This window comes from Globicephala melas, chromosome 11 (assembly GCF_963455315.2).
Source record: "Globicephala melas chromosome 11, mGloMel1.2, whole genome shotgun sequence".
Lineage (NCBI taxonomy): Eukaryota > Metazoa > Chordata > Mammalia > Artiodactyla > Delphinidae > Globicephala > Globicephala melas.
In genome coordinates this window covers 70836306-70858314 of record NC_083324.2, presented here as the reverse complement: position 1 = coordinate 70858314, position 22009 = coordinate 70836306, and the positions used below count along the sequence as shown (strand labels likewise).

Below are 22009 nucleotides of genomic sequence, written 5' to 3'. Positions count from 1 at the left end.
GGAATAGAAGGGAAAGTCCTCAATGAGATAAAGGGTGTATATCAGAAAACTATACCTAACATCATATTTAACTGTAAAAGACTGAATACCTCCAATCCAAGGCAAGGATGTCCTACTTTCGCCAGTGCAATAAGGCACAAAAAAATAAAAGGCAGAAAGACTGTAAAGGAACAAATAAAACTGTCCATTCAGAGAGGACACAATTATGCAAAAATCCTAAGGAACAAAACCCAGAAGATAACAAAAACTACTAGAACTACTAAGCGAATTTAGCAACGTCACAGGACACAAGATCAATATTAGAACCCAACTGTATTTCTTTATATTCACAGAAGAAAACTGAAATTAAAACTAAGAAACTAGGGGCTTCCCTGGTGGCGCAGTGGTTGAGAGTCCGCCTGCCGATGCAGGGGACACGGGTTCGTGCCCCGGTCCGGGAAGATCCCACATGCCGCGGAGCGGCTGGGCCTGCGCGTCTGGAGCCTGTGCTCCGCAATGGGAGAGGCCACAGCAGTGAGAGGCCCGCGTACCACCAAAAAAAAAAAAAAAAAAACTAAGAAACTAAAACTAAGAAAAAAGAATACCATTATAAAATACTCATAGGTATGTATAAATTCTACATAAAAACATAAAACACGGTTAAGAGATTAAAGAAGACCTCAATAAATGGAGAGACATAAGATGTTAATGGACTGGAAAACTCAATATTGTTAAAACGTCAATTCTTCCCAAATTGATCTATAGATTCAATGCAATCCTGATCATAATCTCAGCAGTCTTTCTTAAAAATAAACATTGACAAGCTAATTCTAAAATTTATAAAATGCAAAGGATCTGAAACAGACAAATGAAACTTTAAAGGAACAAAAATGGAATCAACTCAAAGTTTACTACAAAGTTACAGTAATCAAGTTAATGTGGTTATTGGCATACGAATAGCCATATCAATGAATGGAATGATTAGAGTGTTCTGAAATACACCCACACTCATATGGGCAAATGGTTTTTGATAAGGTACCAAAGCAATTCAATGGGCAAAAGAATAAACAGTGCTAGAACAACTGGATCCCCACATGTAGTAAGTAAACGAAACTCAACCCCTACACCTCAAGCCATACAAAAAAAAATTAGTTTTGAGACAGATCACAGACCCACAAATAAAATCTAAAATTTCAAAGTTTATAGAAGAAAACCGAGAGAATGTCCTTGCCACCTGGGAGAAGGCAGACATTTCTTTAACACAGGAAACAATCATAAAATTTAAGTTGGTAAGTTAAACTCCATCAAAATTTAAAACCCCTGCCATCAGAAGACTCCGTACAGGGACTTCCCTGGTGGCCCAGTAGTTAAGAATCCGCCTGCCAATGCAGGGAACATGGGTTCGATCCCTGGTTCGGGAAGATCCCACATATCATGGAACAACTAAGCCCGTGCACCACAACTACTGAGCCCGCGTGCCACAGCTACTGAAGCCCGCACGCCTAGAGCCCGTGCTCTGCAACAAGAGAAGCCACCGCACCACAACAAAGAGTACCCCCACTTGCCGCAACTAGAGAAAGCCTGCGAACAGCAACGAAGACACAGTGTAGCCAAAAAAAAGACACCATATAGGCAAGTCACAGACTGGGAGAAAATATTCACAAAACATGTCTGACAAAGGACTCGTATCCAGAACACATAAAGAACTCCAGAGAATTCCCGGCAGTCCAGTGGTGAGGGCTCTGCTCTCTCACTGCCGAAGCCCCGGATTCAATCCCTGGTTGGGGAACTAAATCCCATAAGCTGCACAGCACAGACGAAAAAAAACACCACAAACACAAAGAAACAGAACATATAAAGAACTCCAAAACTCAGTAATAAAAAATATACAGAAGCCAATAAAAAACAGACAAAAGACTTGAACAAAAACTTCATTAGGTAAATGGGCAATGAACACATGCAAAATTGCACCAACATCATTAGTCATTAGAGAAAATTAAACTGAGATATTTTAAATTAAATTAAGATAAATTAAATTGAGATATCACTATATAGAACAGCTAAAATTTAAAAGACTGACAACATCAAATGTTGGTGAGAATATGGAGCAAGTGGAACATTACTGGTGGGAACAAAAAAAAATTTTAGAAAAAGTTTTGGCAGTTTCTTGTCAAGTTCAAATATACCTGACCCTTGACACAGCAATTCTACTCCTGGAGATTTATCCATGAATATTTAAATATATGTCCACAAAAAGACTTGTTTTGCAAATGGTTGTAGCCAGCTAAGGGTGCCTTCTCTTAGATAACAGTTTAGGAAAGCCTATTTTAATGGTGTCTTAATATTCCTAAAATGTTTCATAAAAAGCTGAAGATTTTTAATAGTGCAAGATTTATTATCTGGTATTTTATCTTATCTTTTGTTTGGCTGCGCCGTGGAACATGTGGGATCTAGTTCCCCAACCAGGGACCAAACCTATGACCCCTGAGGTGGAAGTGAGGAGTCCCAACCACTGGACCGCCAGGGAATTCCCTTATTTGGTATTTTAAACACACAGATTTATAGCCGAGTACAAAATAATAATGCCTAATACTTTAATATGTTGCATTTAATATAATGTTGGCATAAGCTGATATGATTCATGAAATAAACCATTTTCCTTAGCTCTAAATATTTAAAGTATCTACCAAAAAGTAGAATGAGCTGATAAAAAAGAAGTCATAGAAGGCTTATTTATGATACCCTCAAACTGAAACAACTCAAATGTTCATCAGTAGTACAATGGATTATGGGCAATTACAATACACTCATACAATGGACAACTACTCAGCAATAAAAATGGAAACAATCTCTAATAATCATAGGATCATGAATGAATCAGATATATATTATGCTGAGTAAAAGAAGCCAGGCACCAAACAGTATGATTTCATTTTGATGAAGTTCTAGAATGGACAAAACTAATCTAAGGTGAAAATATCAGAATAGTGGTTACCTAAGGGCTGGAGCTGTTAAGGAAATCTCTAGTTAGATGAAAATGTTCTCTATCTTGGGAGGATGTGAGTTACATGAGGTTAACTATTGTCAAAAATGTACAATTAAGATTTGTGCCTTTTGAAATATATAAATTTTCCCCTAAAAAATAAAGAACTCAAATAGGGTATCAATAGGAAAATTTTGTTGATATAAATCCAAGTCTCCTTACCCAAAAGGATTACCAGTAATCTATTCATACCTCTATTATTTCCTAACATCTGGACAAAGGCATACGTGTAAAGTTGATATTATACCCCACATACTCCTGTGTTCGATCTTGCACCAAACTGGTGCATAAAAAATAAATAAAAATGATCACAAATATCCAAACCAAGAATACAAGATTCATTTTAGACAACCACAGGAATCCAACCTATCCAGGAGATATCAACTTCCCACTCCCTGTTATTTTCCTAGGTTGGAGACAGCAAGGTAGACAAGGGAAATTCCAATATATTGAAGGCCACAGTGATAATATACAGCATTGAAATTTTATTTCTAGGTATCTCCCTTGGAAAATACTGAAATGGGTATAAAAAGAGAAGTATACAAATAGGTACACAATATTCTTTGTGGTGCAGTTTGCTACAGAAAAAAAAAATCCTAAAATATATCGATTTCTAATTTCATTAATAAACAGGGCAATCAAATAAATCATGGCCTGTCCTTACTATGGAAACACAGCAGTTAAAAGAATGATGGAGATTTATATATACTGACTGGGAAAGATCTCTAAGACAAATTGTTTCATGAAAAAAAGACACATTTACAATACATACAGTATAATTTCATTCATGTGTCACATCCATAATTAGAGGTAACCAATATTTTTTAAACTAACACAGCATTCATTTCAATCTCTGGACCATTCATGTTAAAAAGAAACAGTCTTAGGAACTTCCCTGGTGGCGCAGTGGTTAAGAATCCACCTGCCAATGCAGGGGACATGGGTTCGAGCCCTGGTCCGGGAAGATCCCACATGCCACAGAGCAGCTAAGCCTGTGTGCCACAACTGAGCCTGCGCTCTAGAGCCCGCGAGCCACAACTACTGAGCCCACATGCTGCAACTACTGAAGCCCGCGCACCTAGAGCCTGTGCTCTGCAACGAGAAGCCACCTCAATGAGAAGCCCGTGCACCACAACGAAGAGTAGCCCCTGCTCGCCGCAACTAGAGAAAGCCCGCATGCAGCAATGAAGACCCAATGCAGCCAAAAAAAAAAAAAACCAGTCTTAAAATAGAACTCTCCTAAAAAGAGATCAAGTGTTCAAGTTTTCTAAAAAGCAAGAAACTAACAAACAACTCTTCTTACTAGAAATAAGTGGTTCTTCCATATTAGAGCTTTATATTTCCAAACAGAAAAGGAATGAAACCATCTCTATCCCTCTGCTTAAGATATTTATTACTCACGGCTCAGTAATGTATTTTAAGGCTGAGTATTGCGCTTAAAAAATCTTACATACAAAAATTCCTTATAGGGCTTCCCTGGTGGCGCAGTGGTTGAGAGTTCGCCTGCCGATGCAGGGGACACGGGTTCGTATCCCGGTCCGGGAAGATCCCACATGCCGTGGAGCGGCTGGGCCCGTGAGCCATGGGCGTCCGGAGCCTGTGCTCCGCAACGGGAGAGGCCACAACAGTGAGAGGCCCGCGTACTGGGGGGAAAAAAAAAAAAATTCCTTATAGTTCCCCAAGTGCTTTTATACACATTATCTCATTTTATCCTAACAACTCTGTGAGGGAGGAAAAATAACCCCCAAATCCTGAAGATCACTGAAAACACTTCTAATGTTCATCCACTTCCAAGTTTGCATCTCTTACAGACATAGGAGAATTACACTTCCCTGCCCTGTTTTGCAGTTGGACAGAGGCCTTCTAACTAGTTCTAGCTAAAGGGATGTAGGCATGGTCATCATTTCTGAGCCAGAGCAATTTATCTGCTGTGCAAGACCCTCCTCTTCCCTTGCTGTGGTGAACCCTAAAAACATGAAGTTTATGGAGATGTTACATGGTATGAAGTAACTACCTAGAGTAGAACCCTCCACTCATCACCCCCACTGATCTGAATTGGTCACACAGTCTGAATAATAAATGTATTTTGGATATTTAAAGTCTCTGAGATTGTAGGGTTGTTTGTTATTTTTAGCATAACCTTATCCATCATTATTGACAGAACTGGAGTTAAAAAAAGTTAAACAAGCAAAACTGTTTAATAAAGTTTATAATAAAGCATCATAAAGTACTATCTGGAAACATATGCTAAGAATATTCCTAACTGGTGGCAGCGTAACTCCCAACCCCAAATTCTGGTAATCTATAACATTCATGCAGTAAGTTTTTAAATGTTAAAAAAGAATGTTTTTAATTTAACTATACAACAAAAACAATGGAACTAAATCCAGCTTAGTTTAAGTTAAAATGTAAACCATACACCAAAGTATGATTTCATATTTTACTAGTATTTTATTTTTCTTAATGGTTATGAGATGTCAAAATATACATAGCTATGATCAACATCAACACTAAGATGACTGCCCCTAATAACAATCACCTCACAGGGTGATAAAGACGCAGACGTAGAGAATGGACTTGAGGACGTGGGGAGAGGCAAGGGTAAGCTGGGACGAAGTGAGAGAGTGGCATGGACATATATACACTACCAAATGTAAAACAGATAGCTAGTGGGAAGCAGCTGCATAGCACAGGGAGATCAGCTCAGTGCTTTGTGATCACCTAGAGGGGTGGGATAGGGAGGGTGGGAGGGAGAGGCAAGACGGAGGAGATATGGGGATATATGTATATGTATAGCTGATTCACTTTTTTATAAAGCAGAAACTAACACCATTGTAAAGCAATTATACTCCAATAAAGATGTTAAAAAAACCACAAAAAAACAACCACCTCTATTTAGAAAGAAATAACAAGTGACAGGTTTGATTACATTTTTCCTAATAGAGAACTAAGTACAGACAAATATAAACATTAGCCCACTGCCTGAAAACACAGCTTTTTCTGACATCACAGAGGCTTCAGAGAGATAATTTGGGACCTACACAATTTTAGAAACAATGAACAAATAACAGAAAAATTAACCTAATTCCCTTCACAGACTCCTTTTCTAAGTACTAAACATAAAAGACTCCTGAATATCATTTTTTCTGGCTAAAGACGACCTCCACCCTATAGACATAAGTCACCTTTATCCTGAAGGGTCAGTTTACAAACTCTCCCAGAATTCCAACAACCATATTTCATCTTTCCAAGTAATAGACTCCATTGTCATTTCATCAGGGTCCTGGGTTTCACGGGAACACCTACTTTTAGCATAAGACATTCATCCTCAGGACCCCAGCATGGCCATTTACTAAGAGTTTACTATGTACCAAGTACTGTGGAAAGCACTACACAAAGGACCTCATTTACCTTCTCAACAACTGTGTGATAAAGAATTTGGCTGACCTTTGTCTAGGGTTCCTAGGAGGTAACCTGTAAATCCTCGAAATTTCCCATGTGATAGCAGTGTCTTTGCTAGTCATGCTCCCACCCGTCCCCCACATATCTGAAAGTTTATACTAATGAGATAACAGAGTGGAGGTTGGCCATATCAGAAAAATCAACCACGTAATTAAAGGGCTGGGGTTTTCAGGCACATAATATTAGCCCCACCTCTGGGAAGGGAAGTGGAGCTGGATATTGAGCCATGTGGGCAATGATTCAATTAATCATGCCTATATAATGAAACCCAATAAAAACTCTGGACACCTAAGCTTGGGTGAGCTTCCCTGGTTGGCAATACTCTGTGTGTTGTCAAGCATTAATGTGCCAGGAGGATAATAACATGTCACCGAGAACAACAAAAACTTAGCACTTGCAAATCTTGCCCTTTGGCTGGTTCTGATTTGTGTCTTTTTGCTATGATAAAACTTTAATCATAAGTGCAGCATTTTCCTGAGTTGTGAGTTGTTCTAGTGAATTATGCAACCTCAAGTAGTCTATGGAGATGCCTGAAATTTGTAGCCAGCTGATGAGAACTGAGGATGGCTCTGGGGTTCCCCAAACTTGCAGCTGTATTTTAGACAGTCTTGTGGAAGTCTGGGCCCTTAACCTGGAGTCGGCCAACTTCAAGCCACAACAAAGTTTAGAAATATCCTCTAAGAGTCTGGTTCAAACTTGAGTCCTAGTGGGGCCGTCATATATTATATCCCTCTCCCCCATTCCAGGCTACTTGTCTGTCCAAGTGCAGGTCCCCAGATACTGCTTTCTTTCTTCAGTAGTTCAGGGAATTGGCCAATCTGCCTCTTCTTTCTGGCTGCCACAGCCTATCCTCTGCTCCCTGGTTTCTTCCCCTCATAAGGCTGGCTGAAAGACATTTTCCAATCTCTTCCATCGTAACTATAGCAGTTTCTGTTGTTTGTTTTCCACTCTGCCTTTCCTCCTCCAACTAGCGTATTATATCTCCTTTTCATTTGTAAGTTTTTGCTACCGGCTGTTAAAAGGAAATAAATGCATGCATCCTTCCACCCCAAAATTCTACTTCTAGGATTGTATCCTGTGTATATACTTCTACACGTGCACAAAGACACAAAGTATAATAATGCAGTATTATTTATAGTCCCAGAAACAACCTAAATGTCTACTAATAGAAGACAAGTAGGTAAAGAACAGAACATCCATACAAGAGAATAATAACCAGCCATTAAAAAGATAAGACAAAGTCAGCTCTCTCTCTATATGTTATTTAACAATCTGACGGACAAATTTTAAATGAAATAAGCAAGATGAAAACAGTTTATGTGGTATGCTAGCATTTATTGAAAAAAGTATAAATGTTTGGATCTAGATATTCATATGATATCTAGATGAATACCCAAGAAACTAGTAACAGTGGTCACCTCTGGATAAGGGAACAGGGAAATTAAGGGATGAGTGGGAGAGGGTACCTTTCATGGCATATACTTTTGTACCTCTTGAGAGACACAACAAAATACATGTTTTGCCTATTATATTAGTTTTTCAAGTCAATTTTTAAAAAGCAGTGGCCAATGCTGTTCTTGGTGTTGCCTATCCTTAATAAATGTATCCTTGTGACCCTTTAGATGATGTCATGAAAATGAAAGTTCTCTCCTCAAACCATGAGGCAATCCCCTTACCCAAGGTGCCTTCCTTTTCATTAATTCTATACATCCTCTAAATATACAGTTAGAGTCCCAGGACAGGTATGAATGGATTAACCTATACCTCCATGCTCTAGTGAAATGATTTTATATCTCAAAGAAACTCCAGACTGACACATCCAAGTCCAAACTCCACCATGCACATACAGGAAAACTCTGCTGAGATCATCCCTGACTTGGTTTCATCCACAAATCCTTCAGGCACACTTAATCTTCAAGTACAGGCAAACAGCTTTTCAGTGCACCACTTTCATTGAGGGAATAGATATACTCCTCCTCCCGTCATCCCACCTCCACTCCTCCAAACTCCCAAAAGCCTATTCCACGAACACTGTTGAAAACACAATTCTTCCTACTTCTTCTTCTAGTAATGGAAGCTCTCAGAACCCTGTCAATTTAATCAAGGCCTTCCTACAAAGCATTCAAACCTGCACCAACCTGTTCTCCCCTGGGATGGACCCCACACATAGACACATATGACATCAGCAGAGAAGGGAGTTAAAATATGCAAAGGAAGAAAACAAGAAAGAATCCTGTGGTGTTGGACTGGAACTAGAGAGACCTACAGATACATAGATCCACTGACAGAGCCTGGGATTAGTGACATACCAATGGCAACAGGCACACTTAGTATCTTATTTCTGAACATTAGTCTCTACTAAAAAAGAACTAGGCTCCTTAGAGAAATGGTTCATTTCAGGGCTGGGGTAGGGAAAAGCCCAAGATGTGTCCAAAATATCTTGTGTCAGAAAGAAAAAGGAAGTGCTCAAAGAATGATGGGGACATGAAAAACAACAAAGACATCTTGAAGGGTCTCCCACTGGTCAAATCTAGAACAATTTTGACCACAAGAATAATGGAGCTCCATGAACATATACTGATATAAATAAATTAAAAAACTGAACATTGATAAGAAACAGGATATTTAATAGTCTCAAAGTATCTCCCCACCAAATACTTACTGATTAAAGAGGGAAAAAGAGTAACTTTACAGTGGAGAAGCCTTGCAGAAATCCGCTTAATCAAGTGATCAAACTTAAAGAGTTATTGAACCAAATCAAAATCACATGCTACTAGATAGGATACAATGAGAACACGTGATTTCTGCAATATTTCTGTGAAAGAGGCAACCTGACTCTAATCATGAAGAGTATCAGACAAACCCAAATTGATGTACATTTACAAAATAAATGGCCTGTAATCTTCAAAATGTCAAGATCATGAAAGTCAAAGAAAAACCGAGGCAACATTCCAGATTGACGATTAAAAGACATGACATACAAATGCCTTCTTTGGAACTGGATCTTTTTGCTACAAAGGATGGTACTACAACAATTGGATCTCAGTTTTCTCATCTGTAAATCATGAGGCTGAACTAGATCTACTGCTCCAAACACCAATAAAGGACTCAAAGAGGTTTCTGTATAGACAAAAAACTAGATCTAACAGCCTTTCAATATATAAAAAGATCTCTATCAGTATTCTAACCATGCTGATAAAGAAAGATTACCATAGACACCCGGAGGTCTTAACCAAAATTAAGCTTATTAAATTTAAGTTGTATGGGAAAACGTCTTAAGAAAAAAAATGACTCTATCAATAGTATATCCAAACAATGGAATATTACCTAGCTATATCAGCTGATATGGACAGATGTCAATGTCAAGATTTTGTTAAATAGAGAAAGGAAAATTTAGCCCAGTATAGCTAACGTATTCCCTTTTCTATGTATGTCTGCGTATGTGTATGTTTAAGATAGCCCCATATGTGGGCATGTACATGCATAGAAAATTTCTGGAAGGACATATAAAAGTATGTTAACAATGATTAGTTCTGAGAAACAGAAGTAGATAGTCATAAAGGGAGACAGAGCACTTTCCTCTCCATCTTCTACCCTTGTATACTTAATTCTCAACAAGAAATCAAAAAAAAAAAAAAAAAAAAAAAAACAAACTCAACCTAGTAGCAGTAAGTACATATAGCACCCACATCATGATTTCTAACTAACATTCCCAACTAAAAGGAAATTCCCTGCATAAATGGCTGATTCTACATATGGATCAGAGTAAGTACAAAGTGAGGTGTGGACATCTTATGCCAGAAAGCAGAGGCACTCAAAAACTAATAAAGGCATGTGAAAAGGGCAAAGAAGCTAGTGTAACGGGGCTCTCAAAGGTCAAATGTAGGATAATTCGAACATCAAAAAGAATCACTGTAACCATCAAGAAAAGCAAGGAAGTGGGCTTCCCTGGTGGCGCAGTGGTTGAGAGTCCACCTGTCGATGCAGGGGACGCGGGTTCGTTTCCCGGTCCGGGAGGATCCCACATGCCGCGGAGCAGCTGGGCCTGTGAGCCATGGCCGCTGAGCCTGTGCGTCCGGAGCCTGTGCTCCGCAACGGGAGAGACCACAACAGTGAGAGGCCCGTGTTAAAAAAAAAAAAGCAAGGAAGTGATTATTACAAGAGTCAAGGTAGGAGCTAATTATGGGGGAGGAATAAAGTACACAATGGGTTTCTGGAATGCTGGTGATGTTCTATATCTTGACCTGGAAAATAATTATATAATGTTTGTTTATAATAATTTATTAAGACACATTTATTTGTTGTGGAAACTAACACACATATATACATATATAATACTGATTATTTCATAATTTGAAAACAAAAATGTAAGGTTTCAGGAATAAAAAAGTCAAGTAAAAACAAGGAAAGAAAGAAAATGACAATATCTTACCTGCAAGAGTATGTAGGTTCTCCCACTTTAAAAACACGACCACAAAGATGAGAAGGTTTGTTTGTTTGTTCAAGTTTTGAAAATCCCAACTCAGGATCTTCACCACAAAGGTACCATTCCATTGGTCCCAACAAAACTTGGTGTGCCAACATGTCTTCTTTCTGTGGAAAAGGGTTGGGACCCCTGCAGTAGATTTTGGGTACATAGTGAGCCAAATGCTGGTTCACTTCTCTAGTGAGGTCAGTTGCTTGCAGCCATTTCTTTAAAAAAGAAAAAAGAAAAAATAGTTTTAAACAAGGTCAATAAACTGCTAATTTGAATAAACATACTCTATTTTCTTTTAGGTGCAAAAATAATGAGTCTTATAAATTATTTTATTGACATTCATCACTGCATGTCTTCTTTCCAAAAAAGGATAAAACTCAATTTAGAATTTTACTAAAATGCCCAGTATTTTAAAATTCAACTTAAAGTGAAAGTAAAGCGGAACGAGCCCATCTCCTCAAAATGACTCTTGAAGCAACCTTCTGTAGGCAATACAGGAAAATGACCACAACATATCATCTTATAAGACACTAGCCATTGAGCCCATCTGACTTCCTTTCTAATTTCTAATGCTTTGCTCAAATGATATTCTGATTGTGATCTGGATTCTCCTGTCGGTTTGCTGACAGGAAGAGCATACAGTGAACAGGACAGCCAATACACTAATTCTATTTCTCAATGATTATAAAGGACACGCCAGTCTCTTATGAATGTCAGTCCATAAGAGAGTTTGTTCTATCGATTATATCTTTATTCCCTGATCAACCTCTCTATAAGCCCTTTCTGCTTTGCTCTCCCTGTTAAAAACATTTTAAAAAGTCACTTTCCCCTGTCCCCAAACTTTCATGTCCTACTACCTGTGATAATTATACTTAGATATCTAATAGATACTGTGATATTATGATAAGAAAAACATATTTGGTCTTCTCATTCCTAGCACAGAGCTCTTAAAAATCTTCCAATTTCCTAAGTGATAAGTGAGATAAAAGTGAAAGGAATGTCTTTTGCTATTCATAACAAGCCCCCTTCAATCAGGCCTGAGTTGATATTACTAAGGTGAGTTTTGGAAAGCCCCTAAAGATGGGAAGCTAGTTGCCAGGGGAACTAGCCACATGATTAGTAGGGTGGAACTTACAGTCTCCACCCCAACCAACTTCAGGGAAGGGAGAGGTGCTGGAGGTGGAGTTAAGCACTAATGACCAATCATTTGATCATCATGCCTATGGAGGCACAAAGCCTCCATAAAAATCCAAAAATGTCGGGGTTCAGAGATCTCCTTGGTTGATGAACAAACAGAGGTGCTGGCACGCCCAGAGAGGGCATGGAAGCTCCACACCCCTTCCCACATACCTTGCTCTATTCCATCTGGCTGTTCCTGAGTTGTATCATTTTATAATAAACAAGTAATCTAGTAAATAAACTGTTTCCCTGAGTTTTGTGAGCCGTTCTAGAAAATTATCGAACCCAAAGAGGGGGTCATGGGAACCCCCTAATTTGCAACATAAGTTGTGGGTAACCTGAGGACCCACTGCTTGTGATTGGCATCTGCAGTTGTGAAGCGGGGCAGCCTTGTGGGACTGAGCCCTTAATCTGTGGGATCTGATGCTAACTGCAGGTGTACAGTGTCAGAACTGACTGAGTTGTAGGACACCCAACTGGTGTCTGCTGAGAACGAGAGAATTGCCTGGTGTAGGAAACCACCACCACCACCCCCCCCCCCACACACACACACACACGTTTGGCGGCCGGAAGTATTGATGTGAGAATAAAAAGAAAAGGAAGAAACAGTTTTTCCTTTCAGACACCAACTCAATATGTCCAAAATTGAACTCATGATCTCCCACACCACAAAAAACACCCTGCTATTTTCTCCATTTCTCTATTTCAGACACCAGCATCTACCCAGGTATCCAAACCAGAAAAACTCAGAAATCTTTTTTCCTCACCCCAACATCCAATTAGTCATCATGTCTTGTCTATTAGGCCTCCTAAGTATCTGTTGAATCCATCCATTTCTTTCTCTCCATCTCCGGTGGCACTACTTCCACTACCCTAGTCCAAACTCCCCACTCCTGTCTTTTGCAAGGATTAATGCAACTGTGTCCTAACTAGTAATCCCCACTAGTCTGGTCCCTCTACAGTCCATTTTTCCAACCTCACTACCAGAGTGTTTCTTGCAAAATGCCAGTCTGATCATGTCATTCAGCTTCCCCTTCTATTTAGGATCAAATCAAGTCCACTGACATGGTTTACAACAGCGGTCCCCAAACGTTTTGGCACCATGGACTGGTTTAATGGAAGACAATTTTTCCACAGACGGCGGGTGGGGGGGGGTGGTTCAGACGGTAATGCTAGCGATAGGGAGCGGCAGATGAAGCTTCGCTGGCTCGCCTGCTGCTCACCTCCTGCTGTGCAGCCCAGCTCCTGACAAGCTGTGGACCACTACCGGTCCTCAGCCCGGGGGTTGAGGACCCCTGGTTTACAAGGTCCTTTGCCTTGTATCATACTTTCCAGTTTCCTCCTCCTGATCAGTATTGCTCCTTTCTCTCTGCTTTACAGGGCTGTTATCTACTCATTCTTCAGATCTCAGTTTATGTTTCACTTTCTCTAAGACGTCTTCTTAGCCTCTTCCTCACCCCCATCTCCTGTTCCCCTATCCCCCATGTCTAAACCAGAACCAAGCCCCAGTGGGCAGTTAGTAAAATCCGTTAACTGAATGACTATAAATATGTATATACTACTGACTGTCACTTAACATTGACATTACAGAAAGATGTTTGGCTTTAATGGAACGTGGCTTCAATGGACACAGAAATAAAGCAGATCCAGGCCTGCAGGTTCTTAAAAACCAAACCAAATAAGTCCTATATAGGCATCCTTCAAACCACCTCCTTTCTTTTCCCTTTCTATTTCCTTAAGTCCTAAGGCTTTCCCCTATATTCTGTCATTTATTTATTCCTGCTTCCCATGCCAATTCCATCTGTGTTTGTCCTCCAAATAAACATAATTTATTTAGTTACAAATTATGTCATTAAGACCTGCTCATTTTGGCTCTAAACCAAGTGAAAATTTGAAGTCAGAAAATATGAAACAACTCACTTCTACAAAAATGCAGTTAACTGTTAACTCATAAGTCCAATGTTTACCTATAGATTACAACCTAAATTTCAAATTACATCCTTGTTAAAAAAGAGTTTATGAAGATTGGGATTGACACATATACACTATTGATAGTATGTATAAAACAGACAACTAATGAGAACATACTGTATAGCACAGGGAACTCTACTTAATGCACTGTGTTGACCTAAATGGGAAGGAAATCCAAAAAAGAGGGGATATATGTATATATATAGCTGATTCATTTTGCTGTACAGGAGAAACTAACACAACATTGTAAAGCAGCTATACTCCAAAAAAAATTAATTAAAAAAAAAAAGTTTACGTTTATGTGATGTCTAACACTGTTAAGACAAGAGTATAAGGTCTTCTTTTTAACTATTACTTGCACAATCTTCAGCTCACTTCCTTCCTCTGAAAAAATAACATATATAGAGAGATTTTACATATTCATGAGGTGATATATACTACCTTTCTAGTCAATTTCACATTTTAGAGAACTTTTCCTAAAAATGTAAAAATCTCTTCATAAGTTAAGGGGCTGGATGGAAACTTATAACAGTGAAAAACTTTTCACCCCGAAAGTGAAACAATCCTTTCTAAATGTTACTAATTTTGCTGTGTTTGCTTTATGCAAGTAGGAAAGAGACTAAATTACTCTTAAAACAGTACTTCTGGTGAGACAATCCCATAGGTTTAAAGATTGTTCAAGAGATGTCTAACACTGTAAGACAAGAGTATAAGGTCTTACAAGGAGAAGTGGAGAAGTGGCTCCAAATCAAAATTATACACACACACACACATTAAGTTCAGTAATTATAAAACAAACGAGAAAAAAAAAAAAAAGATAGTCAATAGTAAAAGACAGAGTCAACCAAAAAGCAAACAAAAATCTAATTCTTTGAGCTAAAAAACATGTTTTTGGCCACATCAAAGGGGTTTTCACCCATTGTCAGCAAACCCTAATTCAAAATATGAATGCAGTCAAATTATCCTAAGCAATTTATTGTTTATGGATGAAAAATTAAGCATTCAGATTCAAGAATTCATCTCCACAATCCTAGAAAACTATGCTTCAATTTTAATTTACAACACATTTAAAGGTTTTATTTTAACAGCAATTTTTTGTTTTATATTTTATGTTCCCATTTCTCTTAAAATATCACTTTTGCAGAATTTTAATCCAGGGAGGATAAAGGGTGATGCTTTCTAAAAGAAATTATGTTGTCTTGTGGCTCTAACAACACTGATGGGTCAAATCTGTTCACAGATTTCTTAAACAAAAAATTCAGAAACTAGTATCAGCTTCTGGTTAAGAAAAAAAAATCAGTTGCCTTATACAAAATATATCATTAGTAAAACAAGCATTTTACTCTAAATATCTTTTATTATATATTATTATAAATTATTAACAAGACACAAAAGTCTGTTTCAAGAAAGGCAGGCATATGCTCCATTTAAAACCACCTCACAAAAAATAAATAAATAAATAAATAAAAATAAAACCACCTCACAGGACTTCCCTGGTGGCACAGTGGTTAAGAATCCGCCTGCCAATGCAGGGGACACGGGTTCAAGCCCTGGTCTGGGAAGATCCCACGTGCCACAGAGCACATAGAGTGCACCACAGCTAATGAGCCTGCGCTCTAGAGCCCGTGAACCACAACTCCTGAGCCCGTGTGCCACAACTACTGAAGCCCACACGTCTAGGGCCCATGCTCTGCAAAAAGAGAAGCCACCGCAATGAGAAGCCCACACACCACAACGAAGAGTAGACCCCGCTCACCACCAACTAGAGAAAGCCCACTCGCAAAACAAAACAAACAAAATCAAACAAAAAACCACCTGATTTGGGATTTTAACTTTATTAAATTTAAACACTTAATATATAAAGCAAGACACCTTTACATGAAAAAATCTATACAAGAAATATAGAATTAGTGGTTAGCGACACTATAGATTAAAAAAAAAAAGTTGTGAAGAGAAAATTTCTGGCTGCCTTTAAGAATAATGGTTCACATATTTCTCAAAAGAAAGAAAACCTATAGCTTTTCATATCAGATCTCAGTAATATAAGCTAACTGTAACTGTTTCTTCAACATGAAGAATTATTGATATTTCTAATTTGGTTGCATGTTAATCTGTCCTTATTTCAGACACTTGTGGCTGTCACACTAATGTGCACACCAGAGTAATAAGCACTATCTTATTAGAAGTCCTCAGTAACGGAAGTAGAGAAACTGTCAACTCATTCCACTAAAGTAAACATGTTATGACAATGTTTGCAGGAGCTCGCCTTTTTTTGAAAGCTAATTTCAGCCTTGGGATAGAGAGCAAGTACAATAAACACAAAAATCAAAGAATCCCTAGGGGTTAGCCTTTTATCACAGTATCTAATTATTCTATGCCAAATTAAAATTGTACTCTATTTAAGCACATTTGATTTTGCTTTCGAACAAGGATAACCAACATGTAAGTTAACTACAAAACAACAATCTAAAACAACAATTGCTAGGGCCAAAATGGAGCTTTCGGGACTATACTAAGAAAAAATTAGAACTAAGAAAAATTTAAAACAAATCATATTAAGAGTTCTAGAAATGAAGTAAAAACATTCACAAATCAAAATAATACAGAAACTCAGTAATAAAAAACAAGAGAATCTAATTTAAAAATAGGCAAAAAACAGAAGACAAAATGAAAAAATAGGCAAAAGATCTGAATTGACACTTCCAAAGAAGATATACAAATAGCCAATAAGCTTATGAAAAGATGTTCAACATCATGAGTCACGAGGGAAATACTGATACAAATCAAAACTACAAGGAGATGCCACTTTACACCTAACAGAATGGCTATAATCAAAAAGACAGACAATTAACTAGTGCTGGCAAGGATGTGAAAAAACCCACTGAAAACTTCACATCTGCTAGTGGGAAGGTAAAATGATGCAGCCATTTTAGTCTAGCAATTCCTGACCCAGCAATTCCACTCCTGGGTATATGCCCAAGAGAAATGAAAACATATGTCCCCATAAAAAATTGTACAGAAATGTTCACCATAGCACAATTCATAATATCCACAAAGTAGAAATAATCCAAACATCCATCAACGGATGAATGGATAAATAAAATATGGTATATCCACGTAATGGACTATCATTTGGCAGTAAAAAGGAATGAAGTATTGATGATACATGCTGCAACATGGATGAACCTTAAAAACTTATGCTAAGTGAAAGAAGCCAGTCACAAAAGACAACATATTACATGATTCTGTTTACATGAAATTTCCAGAATAGACAAATCTATGGAGACAAAGAAATAGGTCAGCAGTGGGCCTAGAGTTTGGGAGGTTAGGAGAAAATGGGGAGTGTATAGCTAATGGATATAGGATTTCTTTTTTGCAGTGATGAAAATGTACTAAAATTGATTGTGGTGAGGGCTGCACAACTCTGCATATACTAAAAACCACTGACTTGAATTTTAAGATACGTGAATTTTATATAAAACTGTTGAAAATTTTAAGGCAAAAAGTAACCAATATAGGTATAATACTCTACATAAGACTTCTATAATGAATATGTATTTCTTTCAGATTTGGGGAAAAACAATATATGTACCTCTTAAATCATAATCATCCACTGGAACATACAATCAAATCTGTGGAGCATGAAATGTAGATAGAGTCAAGAAGTGTTGGGGAAGTCATACTTGTAGAATCAACTCTATCAAGGAAAAGAAAAAACTACAACAGAGGGCCAGTTTAATATCCTAAACTTAAAATTATTGAAGTGAGTAGTACTTAAATACTTTTATTTGTGAGGCATTCTAGTAAGAATAGATGGGATCACAAAAAGTCCTTCCTCCTCATAATACAAATAAGAAAAGCAAGTGTGTAAATAAATTGTGCGAAAAATGCCACTAGTCATTATTAAGTAACTTTAGATGGATGTGATCCCAACAAATTATCAGCAACAGAGGTCTAAAGGCTGTTAATAACTGCTTTGCTTGTTTACCCTCTCTAAAATTTATTTTTACTGGAGAAAACTTTATTAATTCATTTTAATTTAAAAAAATATATTTATTTATTTTTTTGGCTGTATTGGGTCTAAGTTGCGGTAGACAGGATCTTTGTTGCAGCATGCAGGATATTTAGTTGTAGCATGAGACCTCTTAGTTGCAGCATGTGGGATCTACTTCCCTGACTAGGGATTGAAACTGGGCCACCTGCATTGGGAGCGCTGAGTCTTAATCACTGGACCACCAGGGAAGTCCCCCAATTAATTTTAATTTGTGATAAATGGCTGGGCTGGGGCCTAAGCTGAAAGAACAGTAAAGTGTTATGCTGTTTTAATCAAATACAAACAATAAACTCCTCACAAAGTAAGGGCAAATTATACTGCTGCAAGAATCTTGTATTTTAATATTAGATGAACGCTTCTTTAAGAAATTTTGTTGGCCTTCAGACTAAATTTTCTTTTAATCTTATTTTTCAGAAAGTCATTTAAAAGTAAACAGAGCAGGGCTTCCCTGGTGGCACAGTGGTTGAGAGTCCGCCTGCCGATGCAGGGGGCGTGGGTTCGTGCCCCGGTCCGGGAAGATCCCACATGCCGCAGAGCGGCTGGGCCCGTGAGCCATGGCCGCTGAGCCTGCGCGTCCGGAGCCTGTGCTCCGCAACAGGAGAGGCCACAACAGTGAGAGGCCCGCGTACCGCTTAAAAAAAAAAAAAAAAAAAAGTAAACAGAGCAAAGGGACTTCCCTGGTGGTCCAGCGCTTTAAGACTCCGTGCTCCCAATGCAGGGGGCCTGGGTTTGATCCTTGGTCAGGGAATTAGATCAAGCATGCCGCAACTAAAGACCTGGCGCAGCCTAATAAATAAATAAATAATTTTAAAAAGAAGAGTAAACAGAGCAAAACTAAAATGTAGCTCAGACTGTGAACTTCACAAACTCGAATTAAGTCCAAATTTATAAGTTTTGACTGCATTTTCCTTAATTTCCCCCACTACGTCTGAGAATTTCACTACACAAGGACTAGGAGCATTGCTCTCTAGCACCAGTTTTATAACTAGTTTCCTCAGGAACCTCAACAAACTGGAAAAGCTCTAATCACTTGATAGCTTGCACTTTTATTTGTTTATTTTAATTTTTATTCTATATTGGAGTATAGTCCATTAACAATGTTGTGTTAGTTTCAGGTGTACTGGCGGCTTGCACTTTTAGAATTGGAAAAACAGAGTACATAGCCTGTATCACTGGGTCAACAGACAAAATTTGGTGGGAGTAAAAAAAAATTTTTGAGGTAAATAACAGATTAGCTATCTAGATATTGATAAGATCACATGGATAGGGAATAGCTGTCATTACCATTTTACTATTTACTTTGAACACTGCTTTCGTTTTCTTTTTCAACCTCTTGATAAATGAAAAGGCAGATGGGGAAAATCCTTGGGTTGCAATACTAAGCGGAAAGTAAATGAAAACAGAACTAGACTAAACAAGTTGGTTTAAAAACAAACAAACAAAGATGCATCATTCAACAATGTATTTCTTTAAACTTTTCACCTCTACTCCTGACATTTATTTCCACTATGAGTTTACTGTCTTCATCAATTCACCCAAAATAACTCCTCACTAACCAACAGCCCCACAGCGCCCCACTACAATTTTGCTCCTAACATTCAGATTGTTGACTTGTGCTCAAAGGTCACTCCCTTCCTATCAGCTTTTTAAATTGGAGGCCCTAGAGGTGGGGCCTCAGCTGTTTTGGCCCATTCAGAATCATTATGGACAATTTGTTCTAGGGGGTGTTCCCTGTCCTTGAGGAAAGATACCATCGAGTTTTATTAATTATTTTACAACTCTGCTACTTATACAGCATATTCGTATTACAGTTTAAGTACAAGACTAGGTCTGAATGCTTTAAGTTTGGGGCGTAACTGCTCCCACTATGCTGTGACCAAACCTCACATTATTAGCTTCCATTTACTGAGAGGTGCTCTCTCGAAGTCATATAACGTTTGTTCTCCAACTACCCCCAACTCCTAGACAAATTATTGTTTTAATCTCCCAGTCTCCACTACCACTTTCTCACACTCAGTTAACGTGTCAAGACACTACTTTCCGTACATTCATCAACGTTGTAGACTGACCAAACCGGTGCGAAAACGCACTTAAGAGGTAAAGAGGGTGAACAGTGTCGCTGGCATCCTCTGGTGCCTAGGGCGGTCCCAGAAACAAAATAAGGTAGCAGGTTTCAGAGGAGGAGGCAAATGAATCAGGAAGACAAAGTACCCAAAAAAAACAGGAAGCGTCTTTCCCTCCCCTCTTCTAAGAGTTGGCATAAAGGGCAAAGGCCCTGTGCTGGGGACTTACTGGGAGTGTGGGGGAAAGCAGAAATAATGGAAGAGCGAAAGGGTACGTGAGGGTGGCTGGTGCACCCAGCAGCCCTGCGGGCTACTCGTGGATAAAGAAGGAAGGAGAGGGACAAGATCTGGGGCCTCCCCAGGCCGTTACCCACAAGGCGAGGCCGACGGGGCCAGCGCGGTCGTCACCCCAAGTCAGGGCCCGGCCGCTCCGGGATTTCCAGTAATCTGTTCCTCCCCCGGGGCGCGGCCTGCGACGGCCGGACGTCCCCGCCTGGGTCCCGGCACTCACCCCCGCGGTCTCCTCAGCCGAACATTCCAGCAAACTCCGGTCTAGGCCCTGCACCTCGGGCTCCAGCTCCGACGCCATCTTCCCTCCTTCGCCTCCCCAGCGCTGGCGCCGCTACCGCCGCCCCGAGGGCCGCGGCCTCGCCACAGCCCCGGCGGCCGAGACCGCCACCGCTGCCCCGGGCGGTCGGTCCCGAGCCGCCCAGGCGGCCGCCGGTGGAAAAGACGGAGAGTAGCGTGAGGTGAGCCGGGCAGAAGGGACGGCGCGTCCTGCGCTCCCTCGCGGGCTCTGCGCCCAGAGTCAAGTCACTGCCTCGTCCCTGCCCCGTGGAAGGACACAGAGAACCCGGGCCTGGCACTCTTGCCCGCTTCTACCGTGTCCCGCTCCGGGAAAGGGGCAACAACACCCAAAAGGCGAAGCAGAGCACTCTGGGAACTGTAGTCGTCCTCCGCACGGCCAGGGAAAAGGTGGAGCCCTTACAAGGAGGCCCCAGGATGGCATTGTGGGAGTTGTAGTCCATCTCCTCCTAAGAGCCTTGGGCAAACGGCAGATAAGCGGGCGGGCGGGGCTTTTGTGCCCAGCAAGAATCATAGAATCATAGCGGCGAGAGGCGCCCACCAGGGAAGAGGCGAGAAGCGCGAGATCATGTGTGGTACTGAGTTTTATTCCCTTAACACCCTTTGTTCATTTTTGTATCCCCAGAGCTTAGAACAGTGCCTGGCACGTGGCAGAACTCGAGTACTTTTCAAAGCCTGGCATATGTACGAACTCAAATACTTGTCGAATGAACGAATTACGTTCTATCCCTATTGTTCTAAGGCCCTGTCATCCATCAACCCCTCATTCTTTAGACTGGTAACCGAGGTGTACATTTCTCAGGTTTTTAAAGGTTTTAAAACATGTTAAAATGGTGTTAAAGGAAAACGTTTCCAAGTGATTTAGATATGACCGTTTATTAAATTTATAACAAATCTTGCTGCAGAGGAGAAGGAGTCTACCAAGCCAATTCAAAGGTTCACTCTTGATAGGGACATTTTATAGAAATAAATAATCATTGTTAGATTAGATACAAAAGAAAATTACGTTTGGGTAGAGGTAATTAGGCTCTTGACTGATAGTTGGGTGAGTGGATTTCTTAGAACAAGTCTCCAATTCCTTTAGAGTTATCAGAAAATTGCTTAACATTTTATTAGGCATGCTGATTTATTCCCACAAAGAAATTGTGAATTACATTAGGCAAAAAAAATTCTGAACCAATCCAGGTTTGGGACAT

General features: G+C 39.5%; 1 protein-coding gene across 7 annotated transcripts in view; it reads right to left on the bottom strand.

The window, feature by feature from the left end:
- Positions 1–21138, bottom strand: part of UBR2 (ubiquitin protein ligase E3 component n-recognin 2) — a 116080-nt gene extending 94942 nt beyond the window's left edge. For 5 of the 7 annotated variants that reach the window (XR_009565734.1, XR_009565735.1, XM_030870718.2 and 2 more), the window contains exons 1-2: positions 20740–21138; positions 10917–11176 (exon numbers count right to left, since the gene is read on the bottom strand). Coding sequence is in view for 3 of the 7 variants with exons in the window: in XM_030870718.2 (XP_030726578.1) it covers positions 10917–11176; positions 20740–20817 (338 nt within the window). In the remaining 4 variants the exon portion in view is untranslated. Of the gene's footprint in view, positions 1–4476; positions 4501–10916; positions 11177–20739 lie in introns of those variants that run through there. The other 2 variants (XM_060307460.1, XM_060307458.2) reach the window with 2 other exon arrangements.
- Positions 21139–22009: the final 871 nt, after the last annotated feature.